The following is a 22,499-nucleotide window of genomic DNA, read 5'->3' as shown; positions in this document are numbered from 1 at the left end:
GTGTTAAAACTTTGAACATTGGATATGTGTCAATTCCTCTTAGCAAATCTGCTGATATGTCACAAGATTACTGTACTTCTCCTCCTGTATCACTGTCTATTTTAGTCTGTCATTTGCAACCCCTATTTATTGTACAGCGCTGTGTAATATGTTGGCAATATATAAATCCTGTTTAATAATACAAAAAATAATATTATTTCTGTTTTGAGGAAATTGCCTATTGTCATGTCCGCCAACTAGGCTATTGTTCTCTGTTGTTGAACATTTTATTCATCCCGCTGACTCTGGTTTAATCACACCTGTCCTGTTTTATGTCTGCGGTGACAGGCAAAAACAGTCTTTCTCCCCCTCCCCTCTCCAGAACAGCAGAACGGTGCTGTATGTACAGCACTCATTTGTGCATCGGTCAGTCTTTGGTTTTTGGAAAGGATCGTGAAAAATCCTTTCCAATGAAAAAAAAATTGAACGTGTCTACGCAGCCTAAGACCGAAAAACTTGTTTGGTGCAAAAGATCTACCAACAAGATAAACCTTTGTCCAAACACAAAGGCTGCACTAATTACAGACCCAGCTACATAAAAACAAAGGATATATGTGCTCTAAATCTAACATAGTAGGTACATAGTTACATAGGTACATAGTTTGAATAATATTCCATAACCTGACAATTAACAAGTGTAAGTGCCTCCATATTTATTGTGGGACTTCAGTACATTTAGTCTGTGTCCACCTTCCTGGTATATAAAGGAGGAATATATAGCATTTAGTGTCTGATAACAATAAAGTATCAATCTAACATAGTTATATCATAATGTCATCGACTATATTGTCACTTCCAACTATTGCCCAATTTCATATCATTTTATTTTCCATCCATAATTTCAGAATAATAGTTTAACCTATTCATTATGTTTATATTTCTTCCATCAAGTTAGGGAACCAAGACCAAGCTTTTTCCTTCTCACTAAATATCAGTCATATTATATATATATATATATATATATATATATTATATTATATTCTATGTAAATTCAGAATAAATATCTATTACTGCTATGTTAGTTCCCTCCTTTTTTATAACTTCCCATTTTTGCATGTAGACATGTCTAGCTGGTCCAGACATTGTGATATCACTTAGTATTCTGTAGGTTAAGAAATGAGTCTTTTAGCTGGGGCATCATTTCTACATAGCTGCTTAAATGCGATTAGAGAGGGAAATAATAAAGTGCTGAATGTGCATACTGTCAGAATTGAAGGTAAGTGCTGGAGGATTTAGGTATATATTGCCTGCTCTGAAGATCAGAAATGAAAATATTGATATAAAGTAGCCTAGCTGAATTTTTGGCGCCTGGGTGGAGTAGCTCTAATAGCTAGACTTTAAGAGATCCACAGTTTATATAGTTTATTGTCCCTACATTGTCACCAGATATTCCATGGGAATTTGATGGAGGAGTTTAGCTAAAAGCATAGTGTTCAGATGCACAGGGGCAAAACTTCTAAATCCCTGAATTTATTATATGAGTGCAGTATAGAACATAAGGTTAAGTGATGGAGGTAGGCAGCCAAATAATATTTTGTTAGGTCTGGAACCCCTGGTCCCTCTTGTGCTTTGGCAGTTAAAAGTAGATTCTTGGAGAAGTGTTGTAGTTTATATGCCCAAATGAAGTTTAAAATCTGGGTCTGAAGGTTTTTTAGCTTCTGAGATGATACCCTACTGGTAGGGTCTCAGAAAGATAAAAAAGCTTTGGAAGTATTGTCGTTTTAATTGCAAAAACAAAAAGATATGTGATGTTTTTTCCACAAGAAGATGGTTGTGTAGTTATGCGTATACAGGGAGTTATAGGACTTTACAGTCAATTATTTAAAGGAATCCAATTTTCATGTGAACTTAAAACCTCACTTGTTCTCTTCCAGTGAGCTAGGTGTGGAGCTTAGTATGTTGAGAGGCAGAGTTTCCATTTTGGAAGTGTTATTTTTGTTCCCAGACACAAGGCTAAAAGTATAAAGTTTCTTCTAATGATTCAGGAGTGTAGTGCATGGCTGGGTCAAAGTTAGTAGAACATCATCTGCAAAATGGCATATGACACAGACTGAGGTATTGGAAATCTTTGAAGAAATGTAATAAATAGGAAATAGGTTGACGTGGTAAGGACCTCTGAAAATGTTCTGCAGTAATAATAGGGAAGGCTGTCAGGTCTGAGGACTTTATTACACTGATCAACAAAAAAATAGTTTTGATAATCATGAGAAACCACAGCAAATTTTTCTAAATCAGTTTTTTTGAGCAGATTTCAGATCTATTTTCAGTTCCTGAGTTATGAGTACTATTATAGTTAACATTGTACGTGCATGTATTTTGTACTAAAACGTAAGCACCATTGAGATGGTATTGTTATTATATCTTCAGTGTGAAGTAAAATAAGGCACACTGTGGTATAGATCTACTGAACAGTGTCAGTCAGTTACCATTGTTTCTTCAGAAATGCTTAGAGTATGATTTACTTGTGTACTCTTTGGATTGTCGCGGTACAGCATCTATCAGTATTCAGTCATCATACTTTCATTTCAGAAATCTTGGTAGCGCTGCTCCATTAACTGAATGTCCTGGTGAAAATGTTCTCTTTGTGCATCACTCACCATACCAAGATTTTCCGGGAAGAGCTCTAGATGTGAGTGCAAGAAATTTATTTTTAATGACATGCGACAACCCAGTTTCTGGTATGAATCAAGCAGATTCTGAACTTCTTCCTTGTATGCAGGGGACTTTTGTTTGCCCAGGAAAATGTCACACAGCCAGTTGAATGCATCCCAAGCTTCTAGCTCAGCTGCTGAGAGATTGTTTGAACATCATCCTGCAAAACAGATTTGATCTGTGGCCCTATAAATTTCCCTTCATTGATTTTTATGCTGTGCTTATGTTTGGAAACTTCTCAACAAGGTACTGAAAACTCATGGAGTTTTATTTACCCATGCCCATTACAAGGCTCTTCATCAGGCCTAACTTGATATGGAGAGGTGGCAGAAATATTTTATGCTGATCAACCAGAGGCAGAAACGGCTCTGTTTTTTCTGGGCTTATAGGTATCTCTTGGTAGCCATTCACCCTTGACATAATGGTCTCCCGTAGATTGGCTGTACCACAGGCATAGGAAACAGAAATATTTTGTGAATCCTCCTCGCATTCCCAAACTTGGCTTGGAAATACAATTATGCAGTAAGACTGCTTTCAAGCTTCTTTTAGAGGAATCAATGAAGATACGCCATTCAGATAGAATATGTGCCAAACTGTTAAAGAGTGCATTTATATCAGGACAGTAGCACAGTGAGCCATCAATAGTGAAGAACGTTGTCAAGTTATGATTTCGTTTTCTGTAGTGTGTTACAGTTACACCCTTTGCAAGCAAGTGCTTCTGTTTAGGCCTTGACGCAAAATTTGTCTTAGGAGAAATTTAGATCACAAATGACAATATTTAGCTCTGCTTGTGTAAAGGTCTCTAGTTCTGAATCTTCATCGGCCAAGTAGTCAGGATCAGAAAATTCTGGCTGTAACTCCAGCACTGTAACATCAATGAATCATCATGGAGAACAGGCCAAATTGCAGATTTGAGGTTGGGATATACAATTTTGTGCTTAGTTTTACCCGAGAATTCACACTTGTTGACGCGGCAAAAATAGCAGTCGATTTGATGGTCTTGTGCTTCTCTCCACACCATCGAGATTGCAAATGGCAAAAACATTAAAATGTTCCTTGCCTCTTTAATATCATAATTACATTTTAAATTGCTCAACATTATTTAATGTACAGTGCTGCATATTACATTAGTGCTTTCTAAATACTGTTTATAATAATATTATTATAAATAATATTATTAATAATATTAATAATAATGATAAAAATAACACAGGTCAAGGTGTCATTTTATCAGATATAATATTATGTGGGCTTTGTAGTAATTTTGATGCAAATTTCAAATCTGTTCAGTTTTTCTCTAGCACGTCTAGTTTTTGAGATTGTGGTTACAGCATACCTTTCCTACTACCTTTTAAAACATCTCTGTCATTAATTCCTACATATTTTAACCACCTGGGCGTTACACTGAGGTCTAGATTTCTGTACCAAAAGCGTTACACTGTTTTTCATGAAATTTTTTTTTAAATTGTAGACCTGTAAGTTACAGAAATATGTCCGAACAAGGGTCTAGTAGATATCATGAATATAAAAAGAAGTTTGAAACACACAATCATGTAAAAAAAAAAAATGTACTTTTAATAAAATCCTATCTTATTTTTTTTGCATAGAAATTTTTGTTTATATTGTGGGCTTGTAATTCTTAGGATTAACTCCCGGTATGATAATTATATTTATTTATTATATTATAATCATAAATTATAATATAATACATAAATATAAATAATAATTTAAAACAACAATGAAATAATAGACAACAATGTAATCTAAAAATAAAATTAAAATTGTACTTTTATTTTTATTTCATGTTGTGTGGTGTTTTTGTACTGTAAAAACCATTTAAAAGCAGATTACATTGTAATCTGCTTTTAAATTTCCCTCCCTGACACACCCCCATACATCACCACTCACATAACCCGGAAGATGACTCATCCTCTGGGGTAGTGTGAGGGGGGGATTTCCCTGCCCAGCTCACACAGACAGAGACGCTGGACGCTGGAGCTGCTGCATCTACAGAGAGATGCAAAGAACAATGTAGGATTTCTGCATTGTGCTTCACATCTCACTGCAGATGCCAGCAGCAATAGCAAATTTTTTATTGCTGCTAGAGGAGCTGCGGGGACCGGGTAAGTATTTGCTTTCAGTTATAATCCGATTGTCATACAATGTATGACAATCGGATTGCAATATAACGTTTGTTTACATTTTTAACCACCTGGTGAGAAAAGTTCGGGTTTAACACTTTTTGCTAAAGTTTTTACCCTGAACCAAGGTCGGGTTTAACGGCCAGGTGGTTAAGCAAACTAAATCCTAACATGCCTTCCCTTAAAGCCACAGGGTTCAATACTATCTGCATAAACAGAAGCCATTTTCCTACCCTATTATTACCTCCTCCCATATATGAATTGTAATAAAAAAATAATCAAGGAAGTTTGCTTGGATGGTATGCATTTATGTGATTTTTTTGTAATCTTCATTAATATATCACAGATATCTATACATGTATTTATAATATATATATATATATATATGAAAGGATCTGCTTCTACTTCTAATTCCACGAATGCACCGTGACTTCTCCTGCACCAGAGAGACAGACGTCTGGAGAGATATCCCAATAACACACACGCACACAGTATGGTTTTAGGAATATACTCTAATGTTTACTTGACGAGGTGATCCTTTTATACAGACAATTATACAAGGAGTGGTCTTTAGTTACATACAGCTATTTAAGTTTTAGCCATATATGGTGTTATTCGATACATTGTATTACAAAAGATTTTGCAATTTACAACATCTGTTTACATTTAAACTGTAAAGACAGAAAAGAAGAAGTACAACTTCCTTACAGGAGCATATATGGCTCAAGCTAGATCAGCTATTTTAACCCATATATATATATATATATATATATATATATATATATTTATATTATTTTTTATTATAATAACTTTAGTAGTTACAATTATTTCTCTCTCTCTCTCTCTCTCTCTCTCTCTCTCTCTCTCTATATATATATATATATATATATATATATATATATATATATATATATATATATAAAATTAATATTATTTTCAGTTGTATTGTACAATTGTCGCTTGTATTCATCACCGGGTGGATCCTCGGGTCAGGCATCGTATGCGTCCGATTTTGCTTGAATCCGCCTCCCCGTATCATTGAGAATTGCCATCTTTTTTTATTCACCAAAAACCACACCATGTTCTGCTTTACATGTTCCACCTTGGGCAAAGAGGACCGCCAGGCTTTAGCCAATACCATCTTAGCTGACGTGAATAAATAAGTCAGCAGTATAAACTGCACTTTAGTACAATTTGATGGTTGGAGATTTACCAATGCTTCTTCTGGACATATTGTAAATGACTTACCCACTAAAGTGTATGTCATCTGATAAATTCATACCCAATGCTTTTTAACCTTGGGGCATTCCCACCATATATGGCACAAAGTACCATTACAACCTCTAAAACAAGTTTTAGTATGTATAGATAAAATTTTCGCTAATCGCATCGGCACCATATACCAACGCATCATAAGTTTATAATTAGCTTCCAATGCCGAGGCATTAATACTACAATGCGCCACTGTGTCCCAGATTTGTTCCCAATCTTCTAGATCTTTATCTAGTCTAGACCCCCAAATAGCATACTCTGGATCCTCCTCCCAGTGTGTCATACCTATTGTCTTTATTGTGACCACCTCATTGTTTAACATTGATATCATGCCTTTAGCCTGTGAACCTTGTATACAATTTTGTTCAAAATTACTCAAAAGCCTATCCAATCATTATCCCTCATCCTAGATTGAAGAAAGTGTTTTATCTGCAGATACCTAAATATCTCGCTCATTGGAATACCAAACTTTTCTTGAAGTAGGAAATAATACCTGTTACCCCCAAGAAATGATGGATTATATTTAGGCCCTTATCTCTCCAAAATTGAAATGTATCAAGTTTTTCAAGGCCTGGCAAAAACATAAGATTTCCCTTTAACGTTGCTAAAGGCAGATGAGTAGACATCCATCCGCATATTTTTCCATTCTGATCCCAAACCTGCAATGAGTAATAAAGTATGGGGTTGGTAATACCACAGAACATTCTCAATAGACAACTGTATAAGATCCTGACTCTCCAAGTGGACCTACATTGGTTTCCTATTTTGTCTGTGGTACATTATTAGTAAGGCAATTTGAGCTTCTATATAATAACAGTTCATTTGTGGTACTCCTAACCCACTTCTAGGAACCAATCTATAATTGATTTGTTTTTCCTGTGGAATCTGTAGGTAGGGCTTCAACTCTCTGCGCCTCTGTATATTTGCTGCGGCATAATCAACAAATATTTGGCAATTGTGCCCCTGGAAGACTATTGGCTCTTTAGTGTGTGCTGTTCACTGAATTATATCTTTAGTACGGAAGAAATGAAATTTTACAATTCCATCTCTAGGTGGACCTTCTGGATTTGGTCTAGTAGGTGTGCAGTGTACTTGGTCTAGTTCAAGTCTCTCTAGTGGTATTTCAGGAAATATTTCCTGAAACAATGCTGTAACTGTGTCTGACAACTCTACCACAGATTCAGGTATACCACGTATCCACAAGTTAGAGCGCCTAGACCTGTTTTCTAAGTCCTCCATTTTATGATGTAACATTTGTACTTCGTTTTTATAATGCTCAGTATCTTCCTCATGACCATCCAGCACTGTTGTAACATCATCAAAACACCCTTCCAACTGTACTATACGATGATCTAAGTCCCGCAATTCCTTTGTAAAGTGGTCTTTTATCTGTTACATCCAGGGCTGCCCGCATTATATCTTGAAACTTTTGTAATGAGCCTTCAGGATCACTAGCATGTATTTGTGGGTGTGGACCCACTGTGCCACTGACTGGGTATGCTCCAGAGGGGCGTAACTAAGCCGCTACTAGGTCTTCACTAGAGCCTCTGATGGTGAGGATAGGCTTGGGCTGCAGGGTAGCTGCCAGGTACCACTCCAGAGCTATCCCCGGGTCAGTGGCAGCTGACCACAGGAGTCAGAGTACTCGGTGCAAGCACCGAGGGACTTGCGTGGCCAAGAAGGTGATGGCAAACAGACAAAATCCAGAAACAAGATCCGAGGTCAGGGTCAGGCGGCAATCAGGCAAAGTCCAAGGGTAAGAAACAAGGTCCAGTACACAGTAAAACAAACAGAGTAAACACCTTGGCACTGGGAGTTACACAGGGTAAAACCTTGAAATTGCTCAGGCAACTTCCTGTAGTAGGAGGTGCCTTTAAATACCTGCAGGAAACCAGCCATAGGCTGTAGAAAACAGAGGGCGTGTATGTGTTACCTCATAGATTAAGGGAGACACACCCACGCCAGCTCAAACACCAGAGCAAGTCTCCAGCAGGAAGGAAACTCAGGCATGGAACACAGGTAGTCTAGGGTTACTCTACCTGAATGATAGGACCCGGCACCCGTGCCTGCAATTAGGAGCAGCGGCGCCGGCACGACTTGCAGGGCTAACACATGTGAACTGTGAAATCTGGCTCGCCTGATCTCTCTCTCTCTCCCTCTCCTGTGTCACAGTGTGCTGGCGAGGAGGGAGCCAACTTAGCTGTATCCCATGCGCCTTTGCTGCATTCCTGGATGATTTCATCCTGGCTCGCATCACCATGAAAACAGAGCCGCCCACAGCCGCGCTAACACTCGTGCTGCCAGCCCGTCAATAGCAACAGCTCTCCACATGCTGATTGCCTGCTTGAAAGGCGAATCCCCCTGGTGAGACAAGGAACTGACCTAGCATTCAGCCATATGTCTCTTTTGTTAAAAAAAATGAACTCCCTGACTCCTGGTGGCTTTATGTTTGGGCTCTTAACTGTACGGTTCATGTGCTGCTTAGTGTGGAGCATGGCTCTGTGTTTCTACTCAGCCGACGTAGCCCCCGAATATAATGAAGTTTTTGTCAGCCTTAGCCTACTGGGGCTTCCCGTACATGATGAAGAAAGCAAAACTCTACCAAAATGAACACACCCCTTCTGCTGACGTGTGTAGTAATCTTGCCCCTTTGCACGGCATCAAGGCTCTCTTCCCCAACAGTGAGGTCACCCATAATATGACTCTTGACTACATTGTTACATCTGTTCCTCCAAAGTGAAATAGGGAAGGAGACAGGTTCAGCTGGCTGTCTCTTGCTGGAGCATAGTGGAAAAAAATTCTGACCAGAAATTTCTAGAAATTCTAACCAAAAGAGAAAAACCCCAAGAATTCCATCAAAGCAAGATTCATAAAAACGGAGCACCTGATTTATTAAAGCTCTCCAAGACTGCAGAAGATACACTTTCATCAGTACAGCTGGGTGATCCAGCAAACCTGGAATGGATTTCTTTAAAGTCATTTTCTATTTGCTTGCAAATGTTTTGAATATTGGACCAAATCCTCCTCAGGTTTTGTGGATCACCCAGCTTCACTGACAAAACTGTATCTTCTCCAGTGTGGCCCGGAGTGTGAGCATAGAGATGGCAGAGGGGATTTCATCTAAAATTTCACCTAGTTCTCTCACACTTTTTCCTTCCCACAACTTCACATGAAATGGCTCCTTCCCCTTCATACCGAGAACCTTTTTGCTCCTCATACTCCCTCTTTCCTCTTGTTATTTACCTTATTTTGCTAGCTCTACTTCCCAAGAAATCCACACCTTATGCCTTCCTGCTCAGATCAATTTCATAAATGATGATTTGTTAAATGTTGATTGTGTTTTTTTTCAAGAAATGCACACATTCTGATCCGTCTCGTAACTCAATTTAGGAAAAAAAAAAACATTTATCCTAATCCTGCCTGAACTAATTTTACATATGGAAGACTAAAGCTTGGTACACACGTGCAAATATTGTTGTTGGAAAGGATCTTTCATGATCCTTTCCAATGACTAAGTACTGCGCGATGCATGGACAAGTGCTGCACATACAGCACCGTTCTGCTCTATAGAGAGGAGAAGGGGAGAACGTGCTCCCCCCTTCCCTTGCATTAGGTTTGTTCGTCGTCCATTGCCCGCTAGGACGGTCGTTCGGAGGATGGACTACCGGTGCTGTACACATTCCAGATTCTTGTCAGATATCGGCCCTGAGCCGATTATCGGGCGAGAACCATTGTATGTGTGTACGTAGCTTTACACAGGTTCTTGCAAATGTATCCTTAGGTGAGGATTGCTGTTTAAATAAATGCTTTTTGTCACAGGGTCTTTTAAACATTTTTAGGCTACAGTTTCATTCTAGTATTATTTTTTTTATTTATTTTAATTTGCCAGAAAAAAACTGGTGAGTCTTCCTTACTTTTAAGACCCCTTTTTTAAGAGTGTGCCCTCTCCTAGTCATTAATGTCTTAAGCAACTTGTCTTGCCACAGAAACAAAGGGGCTAAAAGTTTGCAGCCCCATCCCAAAATAAAAGAAGCTCAGCCTATCTAGACATGTGTTTAGCTACTCTGGCCAGCCTGTTAGATTGGCTGCACAAAGGTAGACAACGAGTGGCCTGAAATATGGGTAAAGCTGTAAAAAAAATTGCAAAGTAACACTAAATGCTGTGTCACCCACCTCTCTTTAGCAAAACCAGACCCCTGTCTGTCCCCAACCTAGGATCTCATCCCCACAACTTTACCCCTGTGTTGTGAGGGTCTGTGGGCTGAGTCAATTAAAATCTGGTATCCCCCTTTAATAAGAGGAACCCCAGATGTTGTCCCCCTCAGAAATACAAGGTCTATCGATGTGCACAAATGAGACTGCACAAGGATCACTCCAGTGGCAGTTGTACCCAATGGTAAAAAAAATCCTTACCTATTAGGATGATGTAATTGACCCTGTGAAAATAAATGATACCACCTAAAATGGTTATTGTTGAAGGAAATTGAAATAAATGAAATAAAACACATACCTGATTAGGGTATAGAATGAGGTATTTGCTGGCAAAGCAACCAGCCAACAGATATGTCCATACAGATGCCATTCAGTTGTGTATAATCTGTTCAAAGTCTATGATAATATCTCCATTTCCATCTGTAGGAGTTCCGCAGGGGCAAGGAATGGGATTTCTCCTTGCAGTTAATCAGACCACGAATCTTCAATGCCAGTATCCTGGGAAAATAATGGAGATCATGGTTAGACGAATTCTTTAAGAATTTAAAAATAACTAAATCATCAGACATTTTTTATAAAAGATCAATAGGATGTATGTTACATACCTCAACAATATAAACAATAGGTGCACTGCAGAGGGGACAGCTTGTTCCTTCCTCTGTCCACTTCTGGAGGCAGGCATTGTGGAATATGTGGGAGGAGGCTAGTACAAGAATCTCCCCTTGCTCTTCATACTCTTCCAAGCAGATGATGCAGCTTGGCTTTATTCTGCTGGTGGCTGGCCGGGGGTGTCTGGTCGTTCTGGGGTCCTAGGTGGTATTCAGGAACACCAACCTCTGACAATCTGTGTTGGCATCCAGATGGTATCAGATGCGCCTCTAGGTGATTTCACACAACAACACAAATAGAAAAACTGCAATCCGCACAAAGTCTTAGTCAAAATGCTTTTGGAGATGCTTATAGAGAGGCTCCGCAGCAAGTAATGAAAAGCCACAGCTTCAGTGTAGGTACACCAACTGTAGTCAGTGATGTCACAGCTAACTGACCAATGGCCAACCATCCCAACTGACATTTTTGAAAAATGACAGTTACTTGCTATGTCCATAGAGGAGCCTGTCTCCCCAATACCTTACAATCCAGTGATCGTGTGTGCCCTTCTAGCCTATTGTACGCTATAATATCCCAGCCGACTGACCAATGGCCTTGTCTAACAGTTTTTTTTTTCCAATTCACAAAGCTTTATTTTAAAACAAGACATTTAATAAAAATGATGGTTATTTGGTGTTTCCAAGGAGATCAGCCTGTATGCACAAGGCCTTACAATGCAGTAGGCACATGTGCCCCCTACCTAGTCATTAAAGGTCCTCAGTGGATGAAGAAGTTAGATTCTTAAAGGTGTTTAAGCTTTGTGAATTATTTACCAGTGCTTTTTGGAAGTGAGGCTTGCTTTTTTAAAGTCTAGCAGAGATTTGGCAGTCATAAATGTCCTGATTTATTCAGACTTTCAAAAGAATAGAGAGGATACACTATCAAGGGAAAACCTGGGTGATCCAGCAAATGTGTAAATGATTTGGTCAATAATTGAAAACATTTAACAAATAATAAATTATTTAAAAATTCATTTCAGGGTTGCCAGAACACCCAGATTCTTCCATGATAGTTTATCTTCTCCATTCCTAAAGAGATTTATTAGATCGGGCCCAAACACTCCTAAAGCAATGTGAATGCAGCCTCCAAATTGAATCCCATTGGGCTCCCTAAAAATACCTTTCACCTTTATTTTTTTAAATAAGGATCCTTACCTCCATGTGTTAGCTTTGTAAATTGAGCCAATAGTATTGAAGAAACCGGTCACTATTTAGTTGGGTGTTAATAAACTGAGCAAGAATACAGTAAGATGCTTAAGCCTGTGTTTAATACCATTACTATTAGTAACCCCATAAATTTGTAACAAATATAATTTTTTAGGTATTAGGCTTACAACCATTCATAAAACCCATACATTTTTTAACAAATACAAAAAAAGTTATATAAAAACATTAACAGAAATAACCCCTATTGATCTACTTATCTCCACTATGAACATTATTTATCAATCATCAACATGTTTTATTTCATCTTCATCAGAAGGAGATGAAAGACATTAGGATTCTGATAATAAACATATATCTGAATCAATATATATGATTTGGTTCTGCTGGGAGGGGACAGCATTGAGTAGGATACCTTGCCCTTTCATTTACATCTGTTGCTGCACATAACTATGTATTATACCCCCCTCGTTGAAAGAGAACCATTGCTAGTGTGATTAGCTTCAGTGTAGAGGCAGCATCCCTATCTGTGTCTGCCCATCGTTGTGCACAAAATTGCACAGATACAGTTGTTGCCATTGCAATGCACTTCTGCATGGACCATTTCTAGTGGGCAATGCCAGGCGGGATGCCCTGTCATGTCTTGAACACTCCTCTGGAAATTACATTTTGAAGCTATCTGAAGGCGGTTTAGTTAAACCATATTTGAGGTTGGCACACACGGATGTAAGTAAGTGTACCACTCTGCAAAGACATTTGTAAATGAATATATATCTGAGTTGATTGTGTATAAAGTATTGATTCATGTTTGATATTGATATATGTTGAAGGTTTTTGGTCACTCCGTGATTTTCTAGACCAGTTTCTTTCTAACTGACACCAAATTGAGTATAAAATATGCATTTTCTTTTTGTTCCAGCCTTCTAGGATCCTTGAGATCCATTTATCTTGTGATTGATTGCTGTGGGTTGTATTAGTGGTTGTTTTTTTACTCTGGACCCTTCATTAACATCCTGTAAGTTCCCATCTGGTATGCTTTGATGGAGTTTCGTTTCCTATTCACGTTGAATATTTACAGTTTCGTTTATAAATGTTTGTTTCTAGATTGCCTTATCTTTTTTGCTTACTGTGGAGTAGTGTTACTGCATGTATGTGTCTAATTCAAGTGCTATGTGTTTGCTTCCAAATGGCTATGTTGCTAAAGTGGAAAGGGAATTATATTTTCATTTACATTTTACCTATTTTATTTTACTTGTATTTATATAAGGCTGAAATATTACAAAGGGCTTTTTAAAGTCAATCTTCATATCACTACCTGTAAAATCCGTGTAAAACACATCAAGCTTATTTTCATGAATCTATTATGTAATTTGGGAGTCTAAATCAGGACTTAGAGAATGTGGCCTTGTTTCAATTTAGTTTATATATTTTTTATATTGTCCATTTATTGTTTTTTTTTCCAAAAAAGAGAGGGTAACAAAAAAAAAAACAATGAGAATAACAATATACGATATAGTGTACAAGGAAATAACAATCAATGGTAAAGCGTAAAAGGGTACGCTTAATGAAAGTAGCAAAACAAAGGAATATAATACAAAACAGTTTCATCATGTGCAAGTCGTTGGAAATAAAATTATTGAACAGTATAAGGATAAGTTTACAGCTGAATATTAGATATTAATAACAAAAGTTGACGTAACATGGAACAATAAGGGGGCGAGGTTAACATGGGGGATGGGGAAACAGAAACCTAGGTTTAGCAAACTCTATAAGATATGTCAGTTAACTAGTGGGATCTCCCTGGGGGAGGGAGCCAGTATGTTGCCTAAATATGTTGAAGAGGGTTAATAGGTAAGATTCCCATGGTTCCCAAATAGCTGTACATTTTTCAATGTGGTGGAGCCTAGCTGTAAGGTGTTCCATGAGCTGGACATCTTTGATTCCTGCATAGAAGTCTGAGATCCTCGGAGGTGCAGTCAACTTCTAATGTCTCGATATGAGACATTTAGGTGCTGTCAGGACACGGGAGGCAAGATTTTTACCCAGTTTAGAAAGGCTCTGTAAGGGCAGGCCCAATAAATGTGTAACTACAGCTATGGTTATCGGGACCTAAAATAAACCCTTAAGCAGGTCATTGACCACTTTCCAGTATGAGGGTCACGATTGGGCATGCCTAATTTTTTATTTTTATCACTAGTGATGGGAAAGATGGTATGTAATCTGTCTGAGGTAAGATACCCGTGCATCAGTATCTTATATGCATTTTCTTTATAAAGTGTATAAAAAGAGCTCTTTCGGGGACTGTTCCAGATCAGCCACCGGATCTCCAGGGGGAGTTCTCTACCCAAGATCTGCTCCCATTTCATTGTGTAAGAGTGCTTGACAAAAGACATCGCTGCTCCTGTATTTAGCATCAAAAATTTTTCAGAGATGAGGCCTTTTTGAGCTTGGTTTCCCGCACAGATCTGTTCAAAGCTAGTCATAGTAGAAAAGGTTAGATTGTTAGTATTGGACTGTGCGTAGTGCCTTATTTGAACATACCCATAAAAACTGATTCAGGGAATTTCAAACTTCCCCTGGAGATCTGCAAAAGCCAAACGTTGGCAGGAGCATAGGTCAAGATGGAAAAGGATAGTGCTCACTAAAGAAGTGTATAATGGTTTATATTTGCCAAGCCTGCAATTACTTATAAGAAAAATTAGGAAGAAAGAGGAAAGACAGGCTCTTGTTGGCACTAGATTTTGTATAGGATTTTGTGTTTATTTTTGTGTTTTTGATTTATATATAAGTGACAGTAAAAATACCTTTTAAAAGATTCTGCTCAACATGTGATTTTATATACCATGAAATGCATAATCTACACATTACATGAATTACATGAAACGTACAAAATAAATCATACAAGTGATATAAACATAATAAATATTTTTTTGTACTTAGAGTCAAATTGTCATTATTATTTTCCACCACATTTCGCCCAAAAAGTGGCTTCTTCAGGGGATAAAGAGACTTGGGTAGAGATAAACTGAAGAAAGAACAAAATAGAGTTTAAACTTACATAATCGTTTTGGGTCAAAAAGGTAAGTATATCTGACCAATAAAAATTAACATGGTCCAACTTATATAGACAATATATAGTAAGTAAAAGATTAAAAATCAGTTATATATATTATCTCATAGAAGCAGATATCTACAATCATAAAGAGAATACACATATATAAATGGTCATAATCCTATTATACCAAGATATATATATAATTTCAAGATGTATATAATGTTTCTAGTTGCTATATGGTTTCAAGGAGTGATAGTTATATATCAGTTCAATTGGGTCAGTTAAAGGGTTTGTTATAACAAGAAATAGTTTTATAAGGATTTACTGTGGTTAGAAGAATCCGAGGTGTAAGGCTGAAGGCTGAAGATGTTATATAATGACAATATAAAGATGCCAAAATAAAGATGGTGCTGTACTTGAGGTGATGTCAATACTGTTGAAAACATAGAGAATCTGCAAAGAGTATGGTGTAATCACTATATGCACTTAAAACAAATGAATGATACATTATTGAAACCGGTCTGTGATATATATTGTGTGTGAGAGCATGTACATTATACTGATTACTAGGTACACTTATTTAGTGTGATTGTTTTCCTATTATACGGAGCATAGGTGGACTAACTGTCCAAATGGAAAAGACCCCTGGCACATCATGGCTCAACTATGTTGGTATGCAGGCCATCTGGGAGTTGAGGGTTGTATAGAAATGATGTGAGTACAGAGGCAGGTGCTGAGAGGTGAATTTATCCTTACATTGAATCCAGATCTGCCTGGTAAACTGCATGGGACCTAGTAGGGCTCTCCCAGATATTTTGTTAGTGTAATAACATAGGAAGAAGTTAGGGTGGGTGGGGGCCATCCATAGTTTCTCTATCTCTGTCCAACAATTGAATGACCAGAGAGTGGTCCAAGAGGCCAGATATCGAAGTTTTTATTGGAAGATAATATTTGAGAAACTCCGGGACACTCAGCCCTTTTCTCTCCTGAAGGGAGCAAAGTATGGCCTAAGGCAATCAATGAGAGTATCAGCCTGCAGTCCTCTAATGGCGGAGCGTGGGATCAGGCCTGGGAGAGTCTTAAAGAAATACAGGATTTTAGGGAGTATGGACATTTTGACCGGCCAAGGTAGTTAATATTTTTTGCATGCACACAGTCCAAAATGTAAAAGCCTTCCTAGCAAATGAGTCCAGTTGGTTTGAATTAGTGTTCAGGACTTCTTATCATAGTGTCTTTTCATGGTCAACTATAGTTATTACATGAATCATTCACATATTTCTGTGTATTTCCCCGGGGACGTATGCTTTGCTTAACCATTGAACTTTCACAGCCACACTGTCAGAATAAAAACACCACTTATCTTTACTTATCTTCAACCCCTTCCCCCGATCCTTCCCCCAATCCCTCCACAAGTGGAAGAGGAAACTGTTATCTACCCTTTTATATAATGTACAAATTTTGGTAATAGGTCCGTTTTTATGGATCATATCTGTAAAAGGAGTGCAGAATCAGCTCTTAGCATACAAAAAGCTTGAAATACATTTCTAATTCATATTTTTTAACCTTACTTCATTCTTCACTGTTTGACTTTCCTCAGGTTTTGCATCCATCAGTCAAGAAACTGGACCTCCGTGACTGCGATGTTTCAGACAATGCCCTGCGAGTGATATCGCTATGCAAGCAGCTTAAGAAAATCAATTTAAACTCTTGCAAAGGGGAAGAGAGGACTTCGGTCACTTCAGAAGGTAAGCAGAAATGAAAAAAAGTCCTCTGACATTTGTATCTGTTATTGTGATGTGAATGCACTGTAAAACACAGCTTTGATTAGGACATTTGTTCAAAAATTGATAAATTAGGGAATGCCAATTTCTTGTGTCCTCACTTTGCATGGTGGTTCTTCCATCCTACTTCAACCTAGGCCAGTATACAGGAACACAAGCAGTCGGCTAAGAATTTTTTTTTTATGGCAAATCAAATTTTAGGAACACTATCACCAAATGCACTTTCAAAGTAATATTTTCTCCTGCAAGGACAATTCCCTGACTCCCATATTCTCTACCAGCCTGTAGCATTTCCAGTAACCATAACCAGTAACTCTTCTAATAATAAATAATCGTTTGTCATAATTTTGCAGTGTTGCAATAAATACACTATGAGATTCCACATTTTTAAAGAATCTAATATGTGTTCTGGAAATGATGGAAGTTACATTTGCTTTAATAAATGATTAAAGTATTACATAAGCTATGGTATATAGCATTTAAGGTCAGAATAACAATACCTAGAAATTAGCAGCTATAAATAGAAAACAGATAATGAGAGATAAATACAAGGCTAATTTTTCAAAGCAATCACCAAGTCATGAACTTTATGTCAACACAGTAAAAGTAGAAACTCTAAGCAATGTTTGATTGGATGACATGTAATGTCAACTTATTTATACCCACCCATTAATAACCAATGTTGTATAAAAAGATGGAATGAATCATGCAATAACCCACAATAGCTTAAGAACATAATCTGATGTTGTTGTTTTTTCAGTTGTTATATCTGTGTGTTCCAAGCAGCTGACATTTTTTTTGTTAGGGAAAGTCAAACCTACACTATGTATGGGTAAGATGAAGGTGTCTATTTAAGCCACACACAAAGATTGTTTCAGATTTGGTCTATCCCATTAACCAACAGCTTTAGAATGTTTAGGTAAATTCTTATATATATTTGTTATTAGTAAAGTATGCTGATTTGATGTACCAAATCTGAGGTAAAGTCCAAATGTGTGGAGCCTTTATTCATACCAGCTAATATCAGGTTGGATTTATCATAGGTGCCCCACCACTCTTTTCTGTATCTATGAGCTGGCTGACCATATGATTTACCAATTACAGGGTATATCATATTCACGTACTAAACTTCCAAGCCAATTTGATGAATTGAAAAATGCCAATATTAAAAGTTTTGTTAAAATTGTTGGTGAACCTGTAGGAGAGTGTGTAGTGGAGAAATAAAAAGGAACTATCTTGTTGCCTTCACCATCTTTGTTGTGCAATGCTATTATATTTTCCTTCCCCTATTCAAGGCATTGAAGCAGTTGCACAGTCCTGTCCATACCTCCATGAGGTCTCCATTAAAAAATGTCGGAATATTACTGACGATGGAATCCTGTCCATCTCTCTGCATTGCCCGCTGCTACAGATCATCAACCTGAGTGGCTGCACCCAAATCTCTGACATCTCCCTGCAGGCTCTGGGACAGAATTGCCCTCTTCTACATAGCGTGGACTTCTCTGCTACAGCAGTATGTATAGCTAGTGTAATGTTTTTTTTTATATTCCCATAAAGTGTATCATTAGTCACTTTTTTTTCATTTCCTGCAACTATGGACCAGAACTAAAAAACATACACAATGTTGTCTATTAATATTATTACCACAGCAGATTGCATTGTTTCTTCCTGTATTTAAATTTTATTTCTGGTTGATTCTGCCAGTAGTTATTTTTTTCCCTCACATCTCTTAACACAGGGTGTCAAACTCCAGCACTATGGCCAAATCTTGCCCCCAACGTCCTTTTTTTGGCCCCCATAAGAAATCCTAAATATGATCTTCCTCCGCTGTATTGAAATAGTGCCGTTACTACAATTCCCGGCATCACTCATGTCTATAAGACCAGCAGGCTCAGCGTGGCCCCGCATTGGACTATTTTATAAACGCACATAATGCCGGGAACTTTAGTAGCAGTGCTATTTCAATGGGGAGGGAGTTACAGCGGTGGGCCACTTATAAGATTTAGCTCCGCACTGGCTGCGTCTGGCATTTCCAGCACTCCACAGCTGTACTTTTCCTTGCTACTCCAAAGCATGGACTTGGATTGTTGGATTTTCATAGAAGAAAACTGGTATTATTTTTGTTAGCCTGTGCAAAAAGGTTACCATTTAAATTTAACTCAGAAGGCTACAAATAGAAAAAGAGGCAAAAGATTTTGTCTTAAATAAAATTAAAAAAAAAAAATCTTATGCCACTTTCTCTATTGTAGGCTTGTTTTAGATTGAATGTGAAGCAAAACCTATTTGTTTCCATATGAAAAGGTTTTATATCTAATGATAAGGAAAAACATTTTTTTCAATAAATTTCAAGGTTGGCCAGCGACTTTGTCTCAGTTTTTAAGTTTGGCCCACTGTGTTTTTGGAGTTTGACACCACTGCCTTAACAGTTCAGTTGAAAGGGTAGGAAAAACTACTAGGGATACTAACAACATTCAGCTTTTATCGTTATGTTTTAAAATGTTAGCTGGGGTTGTTCTCCAACGTGTTTCCATATTAAAACCTGTCTACAAAGGAACAGCACTGTGGCGTGATTTCACTTAAGCATGAAGAGCGTTGTCACCCAGATGCAGGAGGTGGAAATATAACAAATCTGCTTGCACGATCTACATGTAGTTAAACAATGATACAGTGAAGATCCTGAAAAAATCACTACTGTGTAAATGTTAGTGAGGGACTACATCATATATGTTATTTTTTGCCTGGTGTTCTAGTTGAGGGTCAAAAACTTTGCAGCAGCTTTTCATAGATAACCACATATTGTATTATTGCTATCTCTAAAAGATTCCAGCTATGATATCCTTGAGGTTCCTGAGCACCCTGAGAATGCACATTCACCACAGTCTATACAAGGGGCTGATATTTTTTCTATCTCTCATGAGTTATCTAGAATGGAAAAGGAGATAAATATCCTGTGATGTAAGAAAGTATAGCTGTATATCTGCATGTGATCTCCAAATACACACGTCAGAGGATTCTTGCCCGATACGGACAGTTGAGCTCATCCTAGGCGAGAATCTGACATATGTACAGTGATCACCTGATGTCATTCATGGATCCATCAGGACGGATTAATAAATGACCGATTGGGAATGTCAGCTATACAAATCAGGGGCGGAGAACACAGCGGGGTGCCGGTCACTTGTTCTCCCCCTACCCTTTCCATAGAACAGAATGGGCGCTGTGTGTACAGCGCTCGTTCATTCATCTGTCACTCTTTGTCACTGAAAATCAACCTGAAACAAAATTTCAGGTGTGTACACAGTCTAATGCACTGCTGCCTCTGACTGCCAGTCTCAGGAAATTCAGAGAGGGATTAGCTGATGTCACTACTGTTGGCTCATTGTATTTTCTTGTTGAAGGCCCTTGCATGAAAAAAGCAAAGTGCTACCTGTACCAGGATGGCCGCAGTGCGGAATGAGGCATGGTACATCAATAATTGTGAAAGATAATCTGCATATAGACCACAACAATACTGTTTTAGTTCCTTTTTAAGAAGTTGATACTTATTCTTTTTTGGAGGGTATGTATTTTAAATTCAGCATAAAATGGAAGCTACAGCTAGAATAATTAAAAATACCATGAACCCTTAACATCAATTTATATATAAAGACACATAATAAATCATGAAAATTTAGTATTGTCCATGATACTTTGGTTGCACTAACACTTATATTTCCAGGACAACAATTCATAGGTCTGCCCACTCTGTACAAACAGTACTGACACACAGGTTTAGAAAAATGTTATAAGATTTGTAAAGACAACAATCTCTGCAAAGAGCATGATTAAAGGTCCTTTTTTCAATGTGACACCTTGATTGATGTGACTGCACAATTTGCAGTGTCTCAGGCTGAAACACATCTACACAATCCAAGGCTTGCTATCACCCCAGCTAGCTACCCAGTGTGTTTTGAGGTCACTTGATGCTTAGGAATGTGTGGGGGTGCAGGGTGGATTAACCTAAACTAACTTTGCCAAGCAGCTCCTGACTGTCTATTAAAAGGGGGTACAGACACACACATTCTCTATTGCCCTTACCGAGTCACTTTCAGTCTGTTTTCAATAGTTCTTTTTAATATTATTATTTTGTTTGTGAAAAAACATTAAACAATGGGTATAAAACACAATTGTGGTGCCTAAGCAAACCAAGTAGTTGACTGCAAAACTAAGATTTCCATTATCTATATATAGTTCCATTATCTATAAATAGCTATCATTAAAGGCTGAACTACAGTAAGATGTAAAATTTTAACTTGCAGTGCCCCCGTCCTCTGCACTGCTGGGCTGCACTGCATGACTATGGAGTTTGTACAGCACTGCATATTATGTTGGAGTTATATAAATACTGTGTATTAATATTAATAACATAGGTTAAAAAAAAAGTAAAATACTGATCCTGTTAGAAAACATTGTATATGTGGAGTCATATAAGGCATTTATTCAAGGTACTAATTCTAATTAAAAAATCTAGAAGTGAGCAGGTACTTTTTTTCCTTATGAGGGGATAGAACACACCCACCAAATACTCTCCCCAGTACCAGCTTCCTAAAATGTATTGCCACTCCCTACTGTTTCTTTTAAACTCTTTTATGAACGAAAGTGGCAAAGCATCTATATCGTATGTCTGCCTTCTTCCAGTAAAGTGACACATAACACAACCTTTTTTTAAAGTACTTGCTAAAGCTCAGCCCATACCCCCTGTTGCCCATATCATGATTATTGCCAGTTTAAACACAAAGTAACTCCATTGTGGGCTTCAAATAGAGTGTCTATGCCATAAAATCCACTAGTCACTGCACTGTAGCACCACTACCAGTTTTGTTTAATGTCAGAAAATATTGTCAAGTATGAATATTGTGAACTTGGATACAAAAAGTATTTGTGAGCATGTCACACAACAGAAGGCCTATAAACCTGGGTCACAATTTGGGGCCTGAAGTCCTGAACGTTAAACAATTCTGGTAAATTCAGTGTTACCTATGGTAGAGTGTTAAGAAGTGTGTATATGTAACTAAAATGTAAAAAATAGACTAAGGTGTAAACATGTAAAAGATATAAACTATATAAATGTAGTGATAACCTACTTTGCAAGAGATACTTAATTACAAAAAATACCTATTTCACTAAAGTGAATTATCCCTTACAAGGTAAGAAGCTTTTCTAAATAAACAGCCTCAAATTCTTTAAGAAATCAGCCTTAATGTGTCTTTTTGATTATAAAGATTTTTATTATACAAAACAATTATACAAACAACACTATTCACAAAAACACAATTAACAAAAATCCACAAATTTTGTGTATATTTAGTGTAATTATAGTGCAAAGTGATTCAACATATATAAACTATAAAATCAGTGTCTAAGTTATATAAAAGTGATAAATGAGGAAGAAGCCTTCCATATCTTGTGTAGCCAGTTTTAAATTATACTTAACAATCTTAAGGCAGATTGCCACCAAGGACAACAGCAATTATGCATACAAAAAGTGCAAAAATTA

General features: G+C 37.5%; 1 protein-coding gene across 5 annotated transcripts in view; it reads left to right on the top strand.

The window, feature by feature from the left end:
- The window catches only part of AMN1 (antagonist of mitotic exit network 1 homolog), a 70,078-nt gene that overhangs the window by 34,053 nt on the left and 13,526 nt on the right, over positions 1-22,499 (top strand). For 3 of the 5 annotated variants that reach the window (XM_072400253.1, XM_072400252.1, XM_072400251.1), the window contains 2 exons: positions 16,780-16,927; positions 18,259-18,476. In XM_072400253.1, the coding sequence (XP_072256354.1) occupies positions 16,780-16,927; positions 18,259-18,476 (366 nt within the window). Of the gene's footprint in view, positions 1-16,779; positions 16,928-18,258; positions 18,477-22,499 lie in introns of those variants that run through there. The other 2 variants (XR_011919332.1, XR_011919333.1) reach the window with 2 other exon arrangements.

Source organism: Pyxicephalus adspersus, chromosome 2 (assembly GCF_032062135.1).
Source record: "Pyxicephalus adspersus chromosome 2, UCB_Pads_2.0, whole genome shotgun sequence".
Lineage (NCBI taxonomy): Eukaryota > Metazoa > Chordata > Amphibia > Anura > Pyxicephalidae > Pyxicephalus > Pyxicephalus adspersus.
Note: the sequence above shows the minus strand (reverse complement) of the source record. Positions and strands in the feature narration are given on the sequence as shown.